The 23,175-nt window shown below is 43.3% G+C and overlaps 1 protein-coding gene across 2 annotated transcripts in view; it reads right to left on the bottom strand.

Annotated features, from left to right (window-relative positions):
* Positions 1 to 22,879, bottom strand: part of cbln4 (cerebellin 4 precursor) — a 201,558-nt gene extending 178,679 nt beyond the window's left edge. The window contains exons 1-2 of one of the 2 annotated variants that reach the window (XM_038803102.1): positions 21,937 to 22,879; positions 20,354 to 20,470 (exon numbers count right to left, since the gene is read on the bottom strand). In XM_038803102.1, the coding sequence (XP_038659030.1) occupies positions 20,354 to 20,470; positions 21,937 to 22,218 (399 nt within the window). In that variant the 5' untranslated portion in view covers positions 22,219 to 22,879. The remainder of the gene's footprint in view (positions 1 to 20,353; positions 20,471 to 21,936) is intronic. The other variant, XM_038803101.1, reaches the window with a different exon arrangement.
* Positions 22,880 to 23,175: the final 296 nt, after the last annotated feature.

Below are 23,175 nucleotides of genomic sequence, written 5' to 3'. Positions count from 1 at the left end.
ACCCCATCCCAACCCCGCTAAACTTGGAAGTCAATAGGTTTCAGGCAGGTCAGAAGTTTGATTTTCACTTCTCACCTGACACAAACTCCCCCAGTTTGCGGGTATAAAATTAGCTCCATTGTTCCTCAATCATATAACTGCTTACAGATTAATTGAATTCCCAGAGTACCGGAAGGCTGCTGCTTAGATTGGAATGGGCTTAGCTCTTCAAATAAATTAAAGCAATTGAATGAAAGTTTGTACAACTACAAGAGGAACTGTGTCGAATGGTAGACCAAAGCTAATTCATTTTAAAACAATGAACAGAGCTGACTTTAATCTTTAAAAAATACTTTGAATGGGCACCTGTGATCCACAAGGCAGAACATTATTCTATATGTAATGAGAATGTGAGTATAAAAGTCTATGGGGAAACATTCCTAGTCTCCTCTAAAAGAATATGAGATGACAGTTACCACAGAGGCCCTGATGTTGATCCTCGCCTATCCTTCTCAAATCAAATAATGGAAGAAAGCTAATTCTGGTGGTATTGCTAATTATACTTTGCACTAGAGATTTCAGAAAGTTATCCCCGTGCAATGAGAGATTGACAAAGCTTCAACTCCTACCTGCTAATCGGAGGAGTTGCAACGTGCAGGCTGTCTGCTTGCAGGGAGCAGGAAATTCAGAGGGTGAAGTTGTGTGTGGGAGTCTCTAATGGCTTTGCAATCAAGTGAGGGAGAAACTGTGGCATTAGACCAAGCTTGTCCTCTGGGAAGAGTGGCACTCTGGCACTGATGGTGTTCACTTGGCACTGTTTGGGGCTGGTTTAGCTTACCAAGCTAAATCGCTGGCTTTTAAAGCAGACCAAGCAGGCCAGCAGCACGGTTCGATTCCCGTACCAGCCTCCCCGGACAGGCGCCGGAATGTGGCGACTAGGGGCTTTTCACAGTAACTTCATTGAAGCCTACTCGTGACAATAAGCGATTTTCATTTCATTTCATTAAGGTGCCCAGTTGGCACTGCCAGCTGGCAGGGGCACTGTCAGGATGCCAGTATACCACATACCATGGGAGAAATGCTTCATATTGAAATGTGATGATTATGCTTACACTGTATTAAGTTGGACTGCTTAAAGAACAATTGAAAAGCAGGTTTTTAAAAAAACAATTGTTCTGTATTGGAATGAATTACTACAGTGAAAATGTATTTCAAAATGGTTTAGTAATTTTATTTCAGAAGATTCCTCAATGGGATATTTAGTGTAATTGGACAGAACCATTTACATTTATGCAATTATAATTAAGGTTCATTAAAATGGTTTATCAGAATATTACAACTTGTAAGGTAGAATCTGTAAACAAACATAGGGCAATTTAAAGTCAGCAGTAAATTCAAAACCTTCAGCTATGTGATAGCCATGTTGGTGATACTGGCTTTCTACAATAACTGGAACCTTAACTGTAAACTAGAGGAAAATCATGGGAGCGATCTGAAAGTCAGCGTGCCACAGCTCAACAAGGCAGGTCGATGCCGGGAGACCAGGCTCCCGGGATCTACCCGGCTCGCTAAGCCTCATGAGATCTAACGCAATGTGAATCCCGCCCATTGTGAGTGGGATCACTTTTTGGCAAATCTGCATACTAGAGCAAGACAGCTTTCATGTACACTTCCCTGAGGTAACCGAGGCATTGGTATCTATCCCCTTTGCCTCAGAGACCTCAAACGAGTGCCATTTAGTGCTGGTTCCCAAAAATGGGGACCAAGCAGAACGGCACTTGTGGGGGTCTCCGAATGGATTAGAGCCTCCCAAGCTTGTCCCTGGGAAGAGTGGCACTCTGGCACTGATGGTGTTAGCCTGGCACTGTTAAGGTGCCCAGTTGGCACTGCCAGCTGGCAGGGGCACTGTCAGGATGCCAGGCTGGGAGTACCAAGGTGCCAAGCTGGCATTTCTTTACTGATGGGTATCAGGCCTGGAGGGTGGCCTGTGCTTGTGAGGTGGTGTCCGGGGAGGTCCAGGGACCCCTTAGGGGCATGTTGAGGCTTTGGGGATTTTCAGGAGTGATGTCGGGGGCTTGAGAGATCACAAGGCCATTAAAACATAGCATGCCAATGTCTCACTGCAATGAGTTCTGGTGAGTGAGGCTTCTCAGTGCAAGAAACGGGACTAAGTGCAACCTCGGCTGCGTATTCCCCGCTGAGGCCCCATATCAAACCGGAGTCACGTTAGAAAGCATTGTTCTTCTCGACACTGCAAGCGCCGGAGAAAATGTGGCTAAACCCAGTCACTTTGAACTCTGTTCCTATTTGGTTAGATTGGGCACCATATGTTTAACTTGTTCTAAAAAAAAAAGGAAGGGCTGATTCTCAACAGTAAGGGGCAGTGCTAGAAGGGAACATGAGCTGGGAAATTATAGGGCTGAGCCTGGTCTGTAGGCTCATTATTTCCCAAGCAGTGCTCTCTACAAGCACCAAACTTTATTAGTTTGCCTGATAGAATATACTCAGTCTTTTATGACTACTAATGTATCCCACATGGTATTGCTCATTGTGTGTCAAAGGATCTTTTGGAATATAACAATGATGATTTATGCCATACATTTCAGTAAATAACAGCAGGGCTAAGAAGTAGAGTGCATCAAGAAGGTTAGTTCAATTTTTAATCGGAAAATAAGAGTAGGAGTCAGCCCATCAAGACTGCCCACCATTCAACCAGATCATGGCCAACCATCTATCTCTATGCCCACTTTTCCCCACTATCTCTATATCCTTTGATGTCATTAGTATCCAGAAATCTATATATTTCTGTTTTGAACATGCTCAATGATTGAGCTTCCACAGCCCTCAAGGGTGGGAAATTGCAAAGATTCACCACCCTCTAAATGAAGAAAATACTCCCCATCTCAGTCTTAAATTGCCTGCCCCTTATTCTGAGACCGATCCCCTGGCTCTAGACTCACCAACCAGGGGAAACATCACATCCACATCTTTATTTCTATTTGTTCATGGGATGTGGGTGTCGCTGGCTGGGTCATCATTTATTGCCCATCCCTGAGGGCTCTTAAGAGTCAACCACATGGCTGTGGGTCTGGAATCACATGTAGGCCAGACGAGGTAAGGACGGCAGATTTCCTTCCCTAAAGGACATGAGTGAACCAGATGGGATTTTAGGACAATCAACAATGGTTTCATGGTCATCATTAGCCTTCTATCTTCAAATTTTTATTGGATTTAAATTCCAACATTTGCCATGGCAGGATTCAAACCAATGTCCCCAGAGCACTACCCATGGTCTCGGGATTATTAGTCCAGTGACAATACTACTACACCACTGCCTCCCCTCCCTCTACCCTGTCATGCCCTGTTAGAATTTTATAGCTTTCAATGAGTTCACCTCTCATTCTTTGAAACACGAGAGAATATGGACCCAATTTTGTCAATCTCTCCTCGTAAAACAATCCTGCCATCCCAGGAGGTAATTACACTCCCTCAACGGCAAGTATATCCTTCCTTAGGTAAGGAGACAAAACTGTAAACAGTAAACCAGGTGCGGCGTCGCCAAGAATCTTTCTCATTGCAGAAACACATCTACACTTCTGTACTCAAAACCCCTTGCAATAAAGGCCAACATACCATTTGCCTTCCTAATTACTTGCAGCACCTGCCTGCTAGCTTTTCCTGACTCATAAACAAGGACACCTAAAAACAAATAAACAAGGAAACCCATCAACACTTCCCACTTTCTCACCATTTAATAAATACTCTGCCTTTTTTTTAGCTCTTTTCTGCCCGTGTGGAGAACTGCATCCTATTCACATTATATTCCATCTGCCATATTCTTACCCATTCATTTAGCCTGTGCAAATCCCCTTGAAGCATCCTCCTCACAACCTTCATTCCCTCCAAGCTTTTTGTCCAGGAGGCAGGAGCTATAAGCTTGATGCCAGTGGCAAACACAGGTAGCAGTCAAGTTGGGGACTGTGACTGCCTTACCGATTAGAGTAGGCAGCTCATCATAAGACAAGTGGCACCCATGACGGTGAAAGGAACCATGCAGCATAGATGCTGGTGAGAGTGCTGGAACTGGTGAAAGGAGGTTTGACAAAGCTTAGTTTGAATAAATTGCAGTGAATGTTTCTGATAGCTGCACAGCTGTGCGCGAACGTGCACTAGATCGTTGCGGTTTGCCGCATTGAAGGTTCTGAATTGCAATTGCAAAAGGCACTGTAACAATATTATTAGGGTGTTTACTGGGCCATCAGTTGCCGATTCTAGTTTCTCCCCACTGCTCGCCCTCTGAAATTTCTGCCTTGTTCTGGAGCCGTCAGAATTCTGAGAAGACGTCAGGAACCGTGACTTTTAAATCTCGCTGACGTACCCTTTCCAAATCTGGCTCCTGATGTCGCCAGCAATGAAGGGAGAGCAAGACAGCATGTGCTGGCAGCCAGCCAGAGCAACCCAGGCCTGAGACCTTTGACCATTAAACATGGTGTTTCGTAATTAGTTCCTGAAAGTGAAGCTTTATGTTGTGGTGAGAGACGGTATTTGGGATGGAAAGCAAGAGCACCATGGTCACACTGTCAGAACTATCTCCATTACAGTACTCCTTTGTATCCTTGTACTCCATTGCCCCTTGTCCTGCGATAGAGGGGAAAGAGAATGCTCATGATTGTGTTACACTGTTAGTGAGCTGGGTGCGAGTCTGACAGCATTGAAATTAAAATTTGAAAATTGCTTATTGTCACGAGTCGGCTTCAATGAAGTTACTGTGAAAAACCCCTAGTCGCCACATTCCAGCGCCTGTCCAAGGAGGCTTGTATGGGAATCGAACCATGCAGCTGGCCTGCTTGGTCTGCTTTAAAAGCCAGTGATTTAGCCCAGTGAGCTAAACCAGCCCCAGTGTAATGGAATGTGGAATGTGTAATTGGAATGTGCAAGGGTGAGCATCTGGATGTTAAATGTGAGTCCTGAGTACCAGGGCGTCCCAGTGAGTGAATGAAAGAAGTATGGCACATTGGGAAGGCTCATGGCTTGGGAGGTTGAAGGTGCAATCACTTGCCTGGACCACCCACATGAAGTCATTCAACCTCATGTAGCACTGTTGTTATGTGCTCAGATGCTGGGAATTAACTTTGATGGCCAGCTTGTCCAAATCCCTTTGGGAGATGGCCCAAAAAGATCTGCTGACACTTTGCAAAACAATGGCATCTCCCAGCCTGTTGATCTCAACCACTAAGGCTTTCAGCACCATATCCATGACCCTGGACCCTTATCTTGGTTTTCGGTGTTCCATTTTCCTTGTGTATAATTTCAGAAATTGAATTCAGCAGTGGCCTCCTATAATCTCCTATAATTTAGTGCAGTTCCACTTTAAGAGGAACAGACTGTATTTAAGAAGAGAAAGCTGGCTGTACCACGTGCTATCACCTTACACTGCTGATTGTTCAGACAGCCAGCAACACAGGTCCCAGTCGGCCCAGCACTCTTCAAAATTAGGGAATAGCACCAAATTTGCCTGATGCTGACTCTGACAGCGACAAACATAAGCAAGTCATGAATGATGACCCCCACACCACAAAAATGGTGAGGAATAATTTCCAGCCCTCTGTTTGCTCTCAAAACTCATAATCTTTTTATAAACACAATTTAAGATGTCTCTTTCTCTTCCATTTCAAAAGGTTTGTTAATGTTTGTAATGTATTTGTAATGGGAAAAGCAACTTAAGATGTATTTTTGTTTTGTCAACAGCCTTTGGTTTAACAAAAGAATGTTTGATTAATTTTCCTTCAATTATAGTTTTGAAATTTGCCCTGAGGTTTTTCTTCCAAATGCCTTAATAATAACCAAATAGATTTGTTTAAGACTTGTGGTGTTCTTTGTGTGGTAATACTCAGGATGGATTCTGGACATAGTGTAAGTTAATTTAGCAAAGCTAAATTTTATTATACTATTTATTATACAGTTCAAACACTATTCCTAAAGCTAGCAATATTATAAACTATAATTACAATCTACACTATACCAACACCTATCTCACGCACACTATCTTTACTTGTTCTCTGCTCTCCTTCTAATCTCTCCAACCTTCTCCCGCCTTAACCCAGAAGTCTGAGAGGCATTCCTTTTTATAGGTCTGCTCCCCAGCTCCATCTGGTGGAAGGATAAAATATTACATTAACGCTTCAGGTATAGACACCAGACATAATATCACAAGACTGAGAGATAATCAGTCTATTATTTGGCTAGTTTAAAAGCCAATGATATATCTGGCAGATTGTCCACCCTTGTCCACATGCTTAGAGGTCTTTCTAGCCAAGCATGGGTGTGATATCTGAGAGAATATTGAACTTGCAAATCATCTTCAGGTGCCACTGATTATTGATCAGCACATCTTCTGAAGAGTTGAAGATTTCCAAGTGTTCTTCGCCAATGAGCCAAGTCTTCTTTCCCCATTGGAGTAGTCTGAAGGAGCGGCAACATTCTAGCTCCCCATTTGGGTAGGATATTGAGGTATTTTAAAATGACCCTAGTCTTGTAATTCGTGATGGGATCTGAGCTTTCTCACTCAGGCTACCTCAGCCAATAGAGTGACTCAAATGAAATTTCAGGGTCGGCATTTGCATCATGTGTAAGTGGCATCCTTCAAAGGTTACAATCTGAAGATTTGGGATATTCCCGATAGGCAGCCTGAAGCTGACCAAGATATTCCAATCTGCAATATCCCACTTACCGGACAACAAGTAAACCCTGCTTGACCTAAGATGTTGTTTGCTTAGCGCAATTATACTTTGTAGTTTGTTGAATCCGCAGTAGGAAAAAAAAAGACAAGAAGGCTTCCGGTGGCAGCTGTGAAGGAGCAGGTCGCACATTTGGTGGCTCCTGCTCGGGTCGGACCTTTAGACCTTTTTCCCCGATTTTTTATCAGAACGGATTTGCTAAATTGATGGTAGAGGTAATTGTGGAGTGGATTCCTACAACGGTGCATGGAGAGGCGGACTGGAAGTGTTCACAAGGAAGAAAGGGACGGACAGAGATGGCTTGGGCTGAAACTGCAGCGGGAGAAAGCATGGCAGATGACCGGAGTCCTGGCTTGTCGACCCAGCAGTCAATTGTTAACGACTGCTCTAAGAACCTCCCGAAGGCAATGGTGGTGATATTCCACAGGTACTTGGACAACGAGCATATTTTACTGTGCGCCAGGCAGACACGGAGTTGTAAGTGGGAGAACAGTATCCTGCGGATCTATCAGGATCTGAGTGCGGTGGTGGCCAGGAGAAGAGCGGAATTCAATCAAATAAAGGCGACCCTTTTTTAAGAAAAACGTGAAGTTTGGATTGCTGTATCCGGCCCATCTCTGGGTCACATATGAGGAGCAACATTTTTATTTTGAGTCGCCCGAGGAAGCGCTGAACTTCACTAGAAGGAAAGGACTGGTGGCGGACTGAAGACTTTGAGCTTTGCTGCAGCACTCTCATTAGAAAATGAGAGTGGGTAAATGCTCACAGGGCCTCCTGTTTCTCTGGTTTTTACCACCTGTGCCGGCCCATGCTGGCTGGTGTCATATTCCCGTTCCTCCTGATCGGGGGAGAATATCTGGCAGTGTCCTCGGCCTCTATTACAGAGGGGTTCCTCCAGTAGGTGTCCCATTGTAGGAGGCCAGCCTCCTCAGGTCTAACCAAGTGTAATAGGTGCTTGCGATTGCATCCCAGACTGAGCACTGTCGGTCCCAGGATTTCCTGGACCACTTGTTCAGGGCTTTCTCTGGAGATAGCTTTCACCACCATGCGTTGCAGGTTCAGGTGAACCTCAACTAGTAATTTCCGTTGCGAAGCCGCATCACAGACTCAACAAATCAAATGGTCTCTGAGTGTCTCAGTCAGTGACACTCCGAATAAACAAGTCTCATCCTGAGCAGCCGTGTGGAACTGGAAACGACGTACGATGAGAGCTGATTTCAGGTCGAAAAGCTCCCCCCAATAGAGTCACTAGGGTGGCGAACAACTGGGAATCTGGGGCATGCGGGTGTGTCAAGCTCTTTATCACACTGTAGGTGGGCCCTCCACAAGCTATCAGTAATATCACAGTTTATAAATGCATCACCGGTAATATTATTCTTTCGACAAAATTAGTTGATGCGTTCAACATATTGCCCCCAACCGTCTGTACCTGCATCAAAAGGTTCCAGCTTTCCTATGAGCGGAAATTTGATAGCTAGTAGTGGGGCCTGCCGAAGCCTGGATGAGTTGGGCCTGGCATGTATCAACCGGTGACGACGGCAGCTCCACCGCATTCTGTAGCCAGTGTTGAACCCGCGATTGGCAGAACAGTAGCCATCTGGGATGGCCACTTATAACTAGGGTCAGAGAAATTCGCAAAGTCTAGTGGGTGAAATGGGCAAGGCAAGACTCAGGCAGGCTCAGAGCTTGAAATGCATATTTGCAAGCAAGAAGTCCAGACGGTATCGAAACTCCGACCAATTAGCATTTTGTTGGGGCCGATTAGCATTTGATGGCCCATCCTCACCAAAACAAAGGACTGGTACCCTCGAGCGACCGGTACAGTCCCAGACATTTCGGCGCCACTCCCTGTTCAAGGGAAGCATAAACAATGGGGTCAGTGACCGCTTGGGACACGCCCAGCCATCCAGATCACCGCCCACTTATTGGTTAGGAGTCGAATGGAGTGATTAGGGATCACCCAATTAGTGAAGCCCCAACTGAAGGACCGCCCAAAAGAGCACGAACACCCCCAAGTATAAGAAGAAGAGTTTGCCATATGTTCATCCTCTCTTGAACCTGGTACCCCGGTCACGGCCATCTCCAATTGCAGCAACATCAGAAGCAAGTCCAAGTTCAACGCTTGCCACCAGACGGATGAGGCTAGCTGAGCAGCAGTTACTCCTTCGGACTCGATAGATCCAGAATCGAACAGCGGCCACTGTTTCTCTGACCTAAGCCGGGTGCCTGAAGTTAAGTACAGGTTGTCTTACTCGATAGGCGTAGTTAACTAGTAGCATTTATGTTGCATGACTAATTGTGTGTAAATAAAGTACCCTTGACCTTGAACTAACTAACTGGTGTTTGGCTCTTTGATCGATAGCTGGTTGAACCTTGTGGTGGTATCATTTGATACCTGGCAACTCTGAGCATTAGAGCATAGATATCAAAATAAAGGAGAGCAATCTCACTTAATGCCATAATTGATACAATTACAATACTCCTGAACTCTCCTAAGGGCCTCCTTCACTGACCTGCAGCAAGGCCGGAGTTTTTATACAACTGGGGCTCTTCTTGTAAAGGGGAAAACCCCGCCCCCTTAAAGGGGAAGGCCTGCCTGAATTAAAGGGGAAGTTCATGGTCTGGGGAATTACGGGAAATCATATAGTCCGGATCTCAGGACCAGTATTGGGGTTACAACAGCTGTAAAGGACCACATCTGCATTAACATTGTTCATTATGTGTGTTACATGATCTAACACTCGGGTTTCATACTTTAATGAAGCCACCCAGAATTAAAGATTGCTTTCCTGGACGTTGCTGCAGGAAATCAGGAGAAATAAATCACTCCAGCCAGACTCAGAACTAATATCAGGGCCGGAATGCACCCACAATGCACATGGTAAAAATGATTCTCTGACTGATATAATTTTACAGTGGATAAAGCATTTTCTCGTGAACCGAGAATTGTTAGTTATCACCATTGTTAACCAATTACCATACAGATTGATGTGTGTGGCAAAACCAGGAGTTTGGGATGGTTGGTGGCAGGAGGTTATGCGATTAATCTACTCAGAACATGCTCCAATAGGCACTTATAATCCAAATTTTCTCCTTATAAAATATTTTTTATTTGTTCATGGGATGTCGACATCAGTGGGAAGACCAGCATGTGTTGCCCATTCCTAATTGGTCTTGAACGGAGTTGCTTGCTAGGCCATTTCCAAGTGCATTAGTGACCGTATGGGTTTTAACATCAAAATTGACAATCCTTTTACATAGTCATTATTAGACTAGCAATTCCAGATTTACTGAATTCAAATTTCACCATCTGCTGTGGTGGGATTCAAGCAAGGGTCCCCAGAGCAGTACTCTGAATCACTGGATTACTAATACAATGATAATACCAGCATACCATCACCTACGCGCTATCATTCAATGTTAGAAATATGTCACCCGCCATGTGGAGTTTGCCCATTCTCCCAGCGTCTGCGTGGGTTTCACCCCCACAACCCAATGATGTGCATGTTAGGTGGATTGGCCATGCTAAATTGCCCCTTAATTGGCAAAAAAATTATTGGGTACTCTGAAATTAAAAAAAACAAATGTCACCCGTAGGACGGAATTATTTCTATGCAACAAAATTATTTGTGGCCCATCAGTCCAGAAATTCAGCATTTGAGCTGTATCCTCACACTAATCCTTAGCCCCAGTCCAGCTGTTTTACTTACCTCCACAAAAAAAAGTAAGGGTCTCCCCTGGCTTCTGACTCTGACTCTGCTAAACCTAATTGATTTTCCCCTCCGCAATAAATTTTTACCTAACTTTTTACAGCTTACTGTTTCGGAGATTTAGCCTGCAGACTTATCCTGCCTCATGTGAACTCTAACTCCAGCTTGAAGCAACCCAGACCTCCTAAGCAATCTCTGGTAGAGTTTTGGACTCTTTCTTCATTAATAAAACATTCTTAGCTATCCTTTTATCACAGCAATTGATTTTTTTTTTCGGAATATATTTCTCTAACTTTTCAAACCTTTATTTTCTTGAGATCTTCAATGTTCATTTCATAAATATTTATCCATGTAATCATCTGCAGCAAATAAATTTAACATTTACAAGAATCAATATTTATTGATCTAATAATAAATTGAAATAAAGAAAAAGAATGGGGCTTCATCATGGTTCACATTATCCTAACTTTCCACAAAGCCAATTAACTGGTCTGAAAGTGTGATCATCACCGTAAGCTAAGCAAAGGGGGTGGGAGAATTTGGACGGAGGGGTGGTTTGACAATCATGTTTACTTTAGCCAATACTTAGAGACAGAGAGTCGTAAAACACAAAAACAGGCCCTTCGGCCCACCATGTTGATGTCAACCATCAAGTGCCAATCTATACTTATCGCATTTAACAGAACTTGTAATTATAATAATAATTATCTTTATTGCCACAAGTAGGTTTACATTTCAATGAAGTTACTATGAAAAGCCCCGAGTCGCCACTTTCCAGCGCCTGTTCGGGTACACAGAGGGAGAATTCAGAATGTCCAAATTATCTAACAGCACATCTTTCAGGACTAGTGGGAGGAAATTGGAGCACCCGGAGGAAATCCACGCAGACACGGGGAGATCGTGCAGACTCCGAACAGACAGTAACCCAAGCCAGGAATTGAACCTGGGATCCTGGCACTGTGAAGCCACAGTGCTAACCACTGTGGTACTGTACTGTCCTACTTCGTTCATAGCCTACTATGCCTTGCTGATTTAAGTGCTCGATCACATGCTTCCTAAATGTTGCGAGAGTACCTGCCTCCACCACCCTCTCAGGCAGCACGTCCCATATTTCCACCACCCTCTGGGTGAAAAACAATGTTTCCGCAGGTCCCCTCAAAACCACTTACTCCTCACCATAAACCTATACCCTCTGGTCTTAGATAGCTCTGCCATGTGGAAAAGAGTCTTACGATTGACCCTATCTATGCCTCTCATCATTTTGAATGCCGCTTTCAGATTCCCCCCTCAGCCTCCGCTGCTCCAGGGAAAACAAACCCAGCCTATCAGTCTCTCCTCATAGCTGAAACTTTCCTTCCCAGGCAACAACCTGGTGAATCTCCTTTGTACCCCCTCCAGTGCGATCATGTCCTTCCGATGACGACTGCATACGATATTCCATTTCCAGCCGAGCAAATGTTTTACAAAGTTTTGCAAAGACCTCCCTGCTCCTATATTCAATTCCCTGGCGAATGAATGCAGGCATTCGTATTCCTTCTTCACCACCCTATCTACCTGTGCTGCCACCTTCAGGGATCCATGGATTACTACACCAAGGTCCCTTTATTCCTCAATACTTCCTAAAGACCTAGTGTTCATTGTGTGCAACCTATCCCTAATAGACTTCCTAAAATACAACACCTCACACTTATCAGGATTAAATTCCATCTACCATTGCTCTGTCCAGTGTGAAACAGAGTGCAATCGGATGAGCAGTCCCTCAGCCATTTCTCCCATTTTAATTTCAGTGGACTTTAGGTTACCCATTAACATCACGGCCGTGTTCCAGACCGCAGACAATCTATCAGCTAAATATTGGAAAAACTAATGCCACCAATATAATTTTGATTCCCCAAAATATGTGCCTTTGTATCAGGTCAGAGGTTAGAATTTATTTTTTAAAATCAGAACATGGAACCTAACTCACCTTGGACCTGCCCTCACACATCTGATTTTAAAGGAGGTGGAACAAGGATTGAGTAATCAGCTCGCAAGGAGAAGTTTGGTTATATAAATATTACAATGAGTTTCCATGCCTTCCTTTTAATAGTTATTCAATTTTCAAGGCAAGTTACCGAGGTTTCCCAGACCTTGGGAAACTCAGCAACTGGAAGGAAGCAAGAAAGGTTAAATCCATGATGTAAGTGCCTTCATGAGTCTGTGGTCCAAGAGAAACGGGTGTGTAAACCAACTACTGCAGGAATTACATAGACGCATACATAGAAGGTAGAAGCAAGAAGAGGCCATTCGACACTTCAGGCCTGCTCCGCAATTCATTGCCATTCAGGGCTGGTTTAGCTCACTGGGCTAAATCGCTGGCTTTGAAAACAGACCAAGCAGGCCAGCAGCACGGTTCGATTCCCGTACCAGCCTCCCCGGACAGGCGACGGAATGTGGCGATTAGGGGCTTTTCACAGTAACTTCATTGAAGCCTACTCATGACAATAAGCAATTTTCATTTCATTTCATTATAATCATGGCGGATCATCAAGTTCAATATCCTGATCCTGACTTCTCCCCATATCCCTTTAGCCCCAAGAGCTATATCTAATTCCTTCTTGAAATTACAAAACATTTGGCCTCAACGACTTTTTGTGGTCGTGAATACCACAAATTCACCACCCTTTGGGTGAAGAGATTTCTCCTCACCTCAGTCCTAAAAGGTTTACCCCTTATCCTCAAACAATGATCCTTAGTTCTAGGCTCCCCCATAATCGGGAACATTCTTTCTGAATCTACCCTGTCTAATCGTGTTAGAACATTATACGTTTCAATGAGATCCCCTCTCCAATAAACGTAATCCTAACTGACTTAATCTCTTCTCATAATGACAGTCATGCCAGCCCAGGAATCAACCTGGTAAACCTTTGCTTCACTCCCTCAAGAGCAAGAAAATCCTTCCTCAGATACTCCAGCGGGGCCCCACCAACGCCCTGTACAATTGTAGTAGAACACCCCTATTACGATACTCAAATCCTGTCATTAGGAAGGCCAACATACCATTTGCCTTCTTTATTACTTCTGTACCTGTGTACTTACTTTCAGCGACCTTTTCATGAGGTCACCAAGGTCTCACTGAGTAATGACCTCTCTCAATTCAAACCCATTCAAATAATAATCTGCCTTTCTATTTTTGCTAACCAAATGATAACTCACATTTATCCACATTATGCTGCACCTGCAATGCATAAGCCCATTCATTCAGCCTGTCCAAATCCCACTGAAGCAATTCTGCATCTTCCTCACAGTTCACCCTCCCACCCGACTTTGTATCATATTCAAATTTTGAGATAGTACATTTAGTTTCCTCATCAAAATCATTAAAATATATTGTGAGCAGTTGAGGTCCTAGCACAAATCACTGCGGTACCCCACTAATCACTGCCTGCCAATTGGAAAAAGATCCATTTATTCCAACCTTTGCTTCCTATCTGCTAACCAGCTTTCCATCCATCTCAAGACACTACCCACAGCCCATGCGCTTTAACTTTACATAGTAATCTGCTACGTGAGACCTTGTTGAAAGCCTTCTGAGAGTCTAAATAAACCACATCCACCAGTTCTCCCTGATCAACTCTACTAGTTACATCTTCAAAGATTCCAGTAGATTTGTCAAGCATGATTTCCCTTTCATAAATCGATGCTAACTATGTCTGATTATACCACTGGTTTCCAAATGCTATGCTACGAAATTATTGATAATGGACTCTAGCACCTTCCCTACTATTGATGTTAGGCTCACTGGTCTATTGTTCCCGGTTTTCTCTCTACCTCCCTTTTTGAATAGCAGGGTTATATTGGCTACCCTCCAGCCTTTAGGAACAATTCCCGGGTCCAAAACAGTTTGGAAGATGACCACCAATGGCTCTACTATTTCTAGGGCTACTTCCTTAGATAGTTTGGAATTAAGATCATCAGGCCTTGGAGATTTACCTGCCTTCAAACCCATTAATTTCCCCAAAACTATTTATCGACTGATACTAATTTCCTTCTGCTCCTCACTAAAACTTGTGTTTCTCAGAACTTCATAGAATTTACAGTGCAGAAGGAGGCCATTCGACCCATCGAGTCTGCACCAGCCCTTGGAAAGAGCACCCTACCCAAGCCCATGCCTCCATCTTATCCCCATAATCTAGTAACCCCATTTAACCTTTTGGACACTAAGGGGCAATTTAGATTGGCCAATCCACCCAACCTGCACATCTTTGGACTGTGGGAGGAAACCAGAGCTGTTGTACTGTGATTAATTTGACTCACCCAATCTTGATGCAGATTAAAGTCACACATAATCACAGATGTTCATTTGTCACATCTGATTTCCTATCTAATACTATTCCTAACATTACACTGCAGTTTGGTGGTTTGTATACCACCCCCACAAATGATTTTTGCCCCCTGTTGTTTCTTAACTCAACCCATACAGATTCCATATCATCTTTGCTAATATCTTCCTAAATATTGTTATCAATATTTTCTTTCATCAACAATGCAACTCCACCACCTTTTCCTTTCTGTCTATCCTTCCTAAAAACTGAGTGGCCCTCAATGTTTAGTTCCCATCCTTGGTTACCTTGGACCCATGGCTCCGTAATCCGAACTACACATACCCCTTTACATCTATCTGTGCAACTAATTCATCCATTTTAATTTGAATGCTCTGAGAATTCAGGTACAAAACCTTAAGGCTAGTTGTTTTAATGTTCCTTGACCCATCCCTATTATTTTTTTTAACAGTGTGAGGGCAGCACGGTAGCATGGTGGTTAGCATAAATGCTTCACAACTCCAGGGTCCCAGGTTCGATTCCCGGCTGGGTCACTGTCTGTGCGGAGTCTGCACGTCCTCCCCGTGTGTGCGTGGGTTTCCTCCGGGTGCTCCAGTTTCCTCCCACAGTCCAAAGATGTGCGGGTTAGGTGGATTGGCTATGCTAAATTGCCCGTAGTGTCCTAAAAAGTAAGGTTAAGGGAGGGGTTGTTGGGTTACGGGTATAGGGTGGATACGTGGGTTTGAGTAGGGTGATCATTGACAACATCGAGGGCCGAAGGGCTTGTTCTGTGCTGTACTGTTCTATGTTCTATCTGATACAGCCCCTCGGTTTCTCTGCCTAGCACTTTTCTTATTCTCCTTGCTGTGTTTTTCTCTTGTTCTTGATTCCCCCTGCTCTGAATCCTCACATATCCCCCTGCCATACAAGTTAAAACCCTCCCCAACCACTCTGGCAAGTACACCCCCCCCCCCCCCCCCCCCCCCCACCCACAAGGACATCAGTCCCGGTCCTGCCCAGGTGTTACCCGTCCAGTTTTTACAGGTCCAGACTCCCTTAAAACCGGTCCCAATGCCCCAGGAATCTGAAACCCTCCCTCTCACACCATCTCTTCAGCCACCATATTCTTCTGTGTTTCATCCGTGATTCATTGTGTTAGCCACTCAAAGGCGTGAGTGTGGCTCAGTCAGAATTACGCTCCAATAGGTATTCCCAACCCAACTGAATGTTTTTTTCCTTATAAAACGGTGTATCAATAAAAACAATAAATTATGCCACCTGAGCACATGATTTGGAATTTCACCTCTTGCTGCATTCATGCTGCATCCTTACAACAGCCCTTAGCCCCAGTACAGCTGAGCAAAGGGATGACCCCACTACTACATCTCCATGACCAACACCATGATCTGTATGTTCGCACCCCTACTCCCCGAGTCACCACTACAACCATCAGACTTGACCATCATCAGACTCCTGGCCTTCATCAGACTCCTGGCCTTCATCAGATTGACCCTGATCACGATTGTAACCCCATGTAAAACTGTACTCATCCAAATTTGTTTGCCTTTTTAACTCCTATCGAGTTCTGTTTAAGCACCACTCCTGTGCTTTCTGCCCTATAATGACTCCTGATTCAACAGTGTTGGAATCCTCAACCTTCTTTTCAGATCACTACATGGCCGAAGCCATTCCTATCTTTGTAAACTTATCCAGACCTACAAGCCTTCTAGACCTCTGCACTTATAAAATCTGGCCTCCTGCACATCCTGATTTTAATCGCTCCACCATGCTTTCAGCTGCCTGCTCCCTGAGCTCTGGAATTTGCTCTCTGAATCGTCCTTACTTTCCATCTCCCTTTCTTCCTTTATCTTTAAAAACAAATTATTTGACCAAGCTTTTAGTTATAAGTCCTCATATCTCTTTTTGTGACTTGGCATCAAAATAATTTAATCGATAATCTTCTTGCAAGCACTCAATGTTAAAAGAGCTATAATAATGCATCATAGCATTATTATATATAACAATGCTTCAGAGCACAGGCTACTAAAAAAATACAGGAAATTTGATGATTGTTCCAAAATGAGAAGGAAATCCTATTATTGTTGCCCCACGAATCAGGATCCATTGAAACTTGGAATTGTGTGACTCATGGAAACAGTGGTGGAGCAAATGGGGCAGATCACACCATCACTGGTGGTAACCACAGTGAAGAATAGTCATAATAAAAGAGGAAAGGGCTCAGGATGCTGAAGAATAGCAAATTAAATACTACTACCTGAGGAAGTGCTGGACTATATCCCAGAAGCAGGGATGAGCTCAGGAACTGGTGACGATAACGAAAATGATAAGAATACATTGAGAAAGAAAGCAACAAGCAGCATCATCAACTAAGGAGAATGGCCGAATATCCAAACTAAACGTGGAATGAATGAAAATAAGAAAATTGAGATACTGCAAATCCACATTGGCGCAGCAAAGAGAAAATAAAGTGGCTCGAAAGAAAGCTATAAGTTTGTTCAGCTCAATTGGCTGGACAGCTGGTTTGTGATGCAGAGTGGGGCCAGCAGCGTGGATTCAGTTCCTGTTATTCATGAAGGCCTCGCCTTCTCAACCTCGCACCTCACCTGAAGTGTGGTGATCCACAGGTTGAACCCCCACCAGTCAGCTCTCCTCCTCAAAGGGGAAAGCAGCCCATGGTCATAAGAAATATGGTAACTTTACCTTACCTATAATTACACAATCTTAAAAATGAAAACATCATCCCATTGTCCTTCACCAGGCATATTTACGCTGTGGTATATTTATTTATGCATATGTCAGTCCTGAAATGGTTGCAAGTGCACAGATCATCTTTTTCTGTGAGCAATCTTCTGTTAACATGCACCGCCAGAGAATGACTACACATGTGTAGCTGGGGCATGTTCATGTCTTAAGGCCTAAAGCGCACCTCACACATGCACAGTTTGTTTATTTTATTTTATTTAACTTATAAACTGTTTCCCAGTGTCTACACAGATGAAAAAGGTGGAAGAAAACAAAACAGCGCAAAAAGGTCAAGAGACATAGACGAGAACACCATTCAGAAATAAGTGCCAAAAGAAGCTGGAGACTGGAGAGAGACCGAGAGAAAGTCCCAAAATGAAGAAGGAAGAACAAAACCAGTGGGTGGGACAGAAAGAGGTTGCAAGAAGACAGTCAAGGAGAACAAACAGGAATCAGAAACAAGTCCTGTTTAGTAGAATTGAAAGTAAGGAGCAGAAGAGAAGACTCTACATTAAAGAGACAGAGTTTCAGGGAGAAAATTTGGAACAAAGGGGGCTTGCGAGAAGGCAATAGATCTGAAGAGATAGCAAAGATAGTGACTCCTTACTACAGTCCTTTGGAGCAGCGGTGTTATATTTGGCATGGCCAAATAGCTCATAGTGTGCATGGAGGTGCAGCCTAAATGCATGCAGATTGAAGGGTAAGGAACATTGAAAAGAGAGGTTGATATACTGGAGGTGGATCCTTGTTGGTGACATCAGAGTGAAAGCATCATTTGAGAGAGAATTCATAGGTGTGTTCTTTGAATCTGGATATTGTAGAAAGCCACAGTGTCAGTGAGACCAGTTGCTCATGATGTGACAAATTTCTGGGGACTGATGAAAAATCCATAGAAGCTTGGTTTTGGAGTGTGCTGTGTCTGACTGCAATTCACCTACATGTTTACATGGACTGTATACTTACTGTGAACATTAGAGTAGAAGGTGAACTTTGTCACTTGTGTTAACTTTACCAAGTTGTATATACATCTCTGTTTTGGGGTGAAGGAGTAGCGTAGTATAATTCATATTTTCTTGTTGACTAAATGTTTTATTAATCTGTTGAAAGTTCATTAGCAGACTCCTATTGCACTGTTCAGTAGCCATCCTCCATGTTTCTAAACATAAAGTAAAAGTTAGGGTCTATCAAGCCACCCTGAGATCTGACTTGTCCAGTAGCAACATCAGCTAAGATAATAGCGCTTCCTCTTCTGGAACCTCTTCCAGTCCTAAATTCCCATCCCAATTATTCATTCCACTGACTTCAGTCTCTGGTGCACCTCATGCTTTTTTTACCCTACTATTTGCAGACATGACTTTAGCCATGCCGAATGGATGCTTTGGAGTGCCCTTGCTAAACGCTCTACCTCTTTACCTTCTTTTTCTTCTTTAAGAAGGTCCTTTAAACCCATCTGATTGATGCATTCTCATATCTCCTTATTTGGATCAGTGTTGGCTTTATGTTACATCTCCGATAAACCTTGGGAGATATGATCAGAGCTTAGTGTGGACACAACCTTATAGTCTGCAAAAAAGGTCACCAGAGGTCCAATATATTATTAAACATGCCATTTAAAAAAGGCAAAATATTCACCCGTTGTGGAATCTCCACACTTAATAAAGATCAACAACGTCATCCATGTATAGAAAGAAGTTCATAACATTACAGGGAAAGGCTCAAATCGAAATAAACAGAGAATTGGGTTTGCAGTATCATCTTCACTCTGCTTTTTCACTTGGAGTTCATCCCAGCTTAAAGAACTTCTCTGTCTATAGTGAAGTACATTCAAAAAATTTAAACAGTTCCAAGTTGACTTATAGACAACACATGAACTGCTTGTAATCTTCTTGTAATTGTTTTAAATTGCTGGACCCATTACAACGGAAAACTAATTGCTGGTGTAGTAAAGGCAAGAGTTACACAGTTGCTGTTAAAGAATGGTTAATAAAGGTGAAGTGTATTTCTGAAGCTAACCCCACTACATCTGAATATTTGATACTGATAACAGAGTGCAAGCTCTATGTTGCAGCATTGATATACACACACATATAATGTTACCAAAACTTTAACTATAAATAAACAAATGGTACATTGATGCATTTAAGATGTATCTTGCAAATACCAGTGGAAGACTTCACAAATACAAATTCCACACAATGATGGAATTCAAACAACATAGATGCATAAAGTTCTTCCTTAAAGTCAGTATTAACCAATGATCTGAATGATACAGTTAGTTAGTGCTGCAGGGTGAAAGCCATTATATCAAAAGAACTGAAACTGGCTGAAAGGTTCCTTATAAATTTTCTATAACCCGAGAGCTTCAGTCTCTCCTCTCCCACGTGGTTAATGTAATCAAATGCCAGGCACTTTGTGCAGTGAATCGTGCGTTTCTTAAAAGTTTATCTCTGCACAGTTTGCAATTTGTCAGTTGCAAGTTCCAGTATCAGACTTAGTCCTCAGAGGAAGTTCAAAGGGCGGTTCTGACCCTAATTTCCTATTTGTGATTTGGACCTGATTGTTATTGAAAAATAACCAATTTAAAATAATAACATTTGACGCTCCTAATGAGATCTCAATCGCCCTGGTAAAGAACAAGACGGCAGCAACAACATATCCTTCAGTGATCCCATGGCTTCTATGGCAGATTTCTGTCAGAAAATGCCTTGAGAATGTCCAGAGTTCACACATGTCAGTCCCCGTGACTTTGCAGCATGAGTCATATACATCACAGCTTGACTGCATTTGGATAGCCACCGAGAGAGCTAAATGACCACATTGCGGTGATGGGACTTTCAATAGGTACAAACGTTAACATACAGACCTGAATAGTTTGGCTCTGGTACACTTTGATGACATGAAAGTTGAAACTGTAAATGCCTTTCCTGGGGGCTACAAAGACTGACTCCAGCGTGAAACAGTTACCGACATTTACTAATATCTGCAAGAGAGAGAGAGAACTCGATCAGAGCACGCTGTCAGCCTGGGGAGGTGGGGAAATCATCCAGTTCAGAACGGCTGGAAATTTCATATATTCATTCATTTTCATATATTATAGTATTTTAATACAATATATTACAATTATATACATTCTCCCCAGTTGGTGCTACTTAAAATTGTCCAAAATGGAAACATATATCTCCAACTCTCCATCCCATCATTGCCCTGAGTGATATTGATGCTATCTGTATCAATTCAACATCGAGTTGGTCTGAAAAGATCTATACATGTCTCGTGAGTCGATACTCCTCCAGCCTACATGCCGAGTGATTATTAATAACGGCCGATTTTTAATATTGATGCCTGGCTTAAAGATGAAGGTGTCGGCCTGAAAATAGAACGTGAAAAAGTTTTTGAGTCAAATTTAAATCATTCATCATTTTGTCTTTGCGGAGAAAATAATTATTTGCGGGGGAAAAAATATGGGATTTGAGCTAAGCTGATTAAGTGAGCTGGTGACCCCAGGCTTGTATTTTGCAACGTACACTCTCTGTCCTAAACGATTAACATGCAAAATTCACCCATGCTTACATTTTAAGAGATGTTAACGGAGGTGAATGAGGTTATTAACGCAATGTGTGTCTATGCTTCTTCACGTGACTTCTTTGTTAAATACGCAGCTAGCTAGCACTTCCAAAGAGACACCCTATTACCTGAAACCAGACACATAAGCCACTTACTTCTACCCAGCAACTTTATTCATCTTGCCAAAGTGCAAAATCCCTCACGGGCAATTTTTAAAATTGAAGCTGCGTAATATTATCAAACTGAGTTCATGACTGTAATATCTCTCACTTACTGGAACCTATGAATATTAGAGTGCGGATAATGCACGACTTGAATGAATTGTTTTATATTCAGCCTCTCTTATTATTTCATTATTGAATACCATTCCTATTTATTGGCGGTGATCCTGTAATTGTATATATATTTTGAGCCCATCTTTTCCGATTTTTCTCATTTTAAATCTTTCCTGATTTAATCCGACACCCTCTCTTCAAAACGCTTATCTCTTCCTCTCGGTGTATTTTGTGTCAGTAATACCAGGCAGTTCGATATAACCGAGACTCACTCTTTGCCTATTAACACTTGTTGCACCATTCGCCAATGTGTCCCGCTCCCAATCCACCTCTTTTTTCCTTAAATATAATACTAGGTCTCTTAACAGATAGGGAGATGTGTAAATAAATCGATTTATGGAGTGAAATACCCACAGAACATTTAACCCCTTGTACAATGCGACTGCATCGCTGCGTTTGAAACATCTGGACCCTTAAAGCAAGCCCCTCCACCTTTCCGCTTAACGTTGGTTTACATCTGCCAACTGTCCCTCTATCTGCACGCTGTCTTTTGAAGTGAAATCCCCGGCAGTGTTGTTCTTAATTCTAAATCTTCCCCGGATTTTACCTGATCAAAGTAAATAATCCGAGTTTTGTTGCTCATCTCGGATGGCTCGTGGTTGGTGCTCCTCACGGTTGAGAAAGCCACCTTGGAGTTAGCGGCGCGGACAGAGATCCCAAGCGGGGAGGAAGAGGACGACGATCCCTTGGAGTCACCAGTCGGATTGGAGTCGCACACTACCAGACACTTCCCCTCCAGGACGATGGGCTCGGTGTCATTCTGTGTCAGCACCGGCTCCATGGACAGCGCCAGGGCAGCCACCAGTATCAGTACCATGGACAGCGCCATTCTCTCGCCAGAAGCCAATCCCACCACTCTGCAACCAAAAGATCTCCAAGCAAGCCTCACTCTCTCTCTCTCTCTTTCTCTCTCTCTCTGTCCCGTCCAGCTGAACTCCGGGATATTCTCCCCCTCCTTCCTTCTTCCCAGATATCAGCTGCAAGGGCGAAAGCAGCTCCTCTTAATCCGCTCTATATCTGGATACTCCAATATGAATCAGCAGAACCCCCTCCTGAAAACATTGCACCTCACATTCGTCCGTCCCTTGCAAGTATCTCTTCTCGGACTTGAAAAAAAATAGAGAGAGAGAGAGGACACACAGCCCCCACCACCCCTCTCCCTTCTTGATGTATAAGTCCCTGTGCGAATTATCGATGGGAAAGTCTCTGGTCAAACAAAACATGACTTGACGTTGCCATATCAGTTAGTAATATCCCCTGTCCGATTTGGTGAATGCGAGGCGAGCTATCGATTGCCGAGGTTCAGTGCTGAATCTGCCAGCCAGATTGCAGAGCGCTCCTTGTCTACTCTGGGGTAGGTGCCAGAAGTGGTTGCAGTTAGGAGTCGGTGTCGTCGCGAATCCCTCTGGTTTTTGATGTCACCAACCGACTCCACTTTCAAAGACTAGCAGGAGTAAGCGGTGCTCATGAATTCTCCCGTCCCCTTGTTTAAAGGAAAATAAAATAAAATAAAATCCTGTCCGAATTTAAGTCATCCTCCCCACTCCACCGCCACCCCCCAAGTAGGACAACAAGATGAAGAAATAAAAGACACGAGCAAGCAGCAATAAGTGCAACCCCGGTGAAAATGCAATAGATGCACAGTGCCCGTCTTAAATTCACTTCCTTATTCCCACAGTACTTTACACGCAGACATGTCGAATAGTTTATCACTGTCCTTTTCGTTCATGTTTGGCCTTTCTTGTATCTATTTTTTTAAATCACGAGTGAATCTGCTTTTTATAAA

Source organism: Scyliorhinus canicula, chromosome 7, assembly GCF_902713615.1.
Source record: "Scyliorhinus canicula chromosome 7, sScyCan1.1, whole genome shotgun sequence".
NCBI lineage: Eukaryota > Metazoa > Chordata > Chondrichthyes > Carcharhiniformes > Scyliorhinidae > Scyliorhinus > Scyliorhinus canicula.
This window is presented reverse-complemented; position numbering and strand designations above follow the sequence as displayed.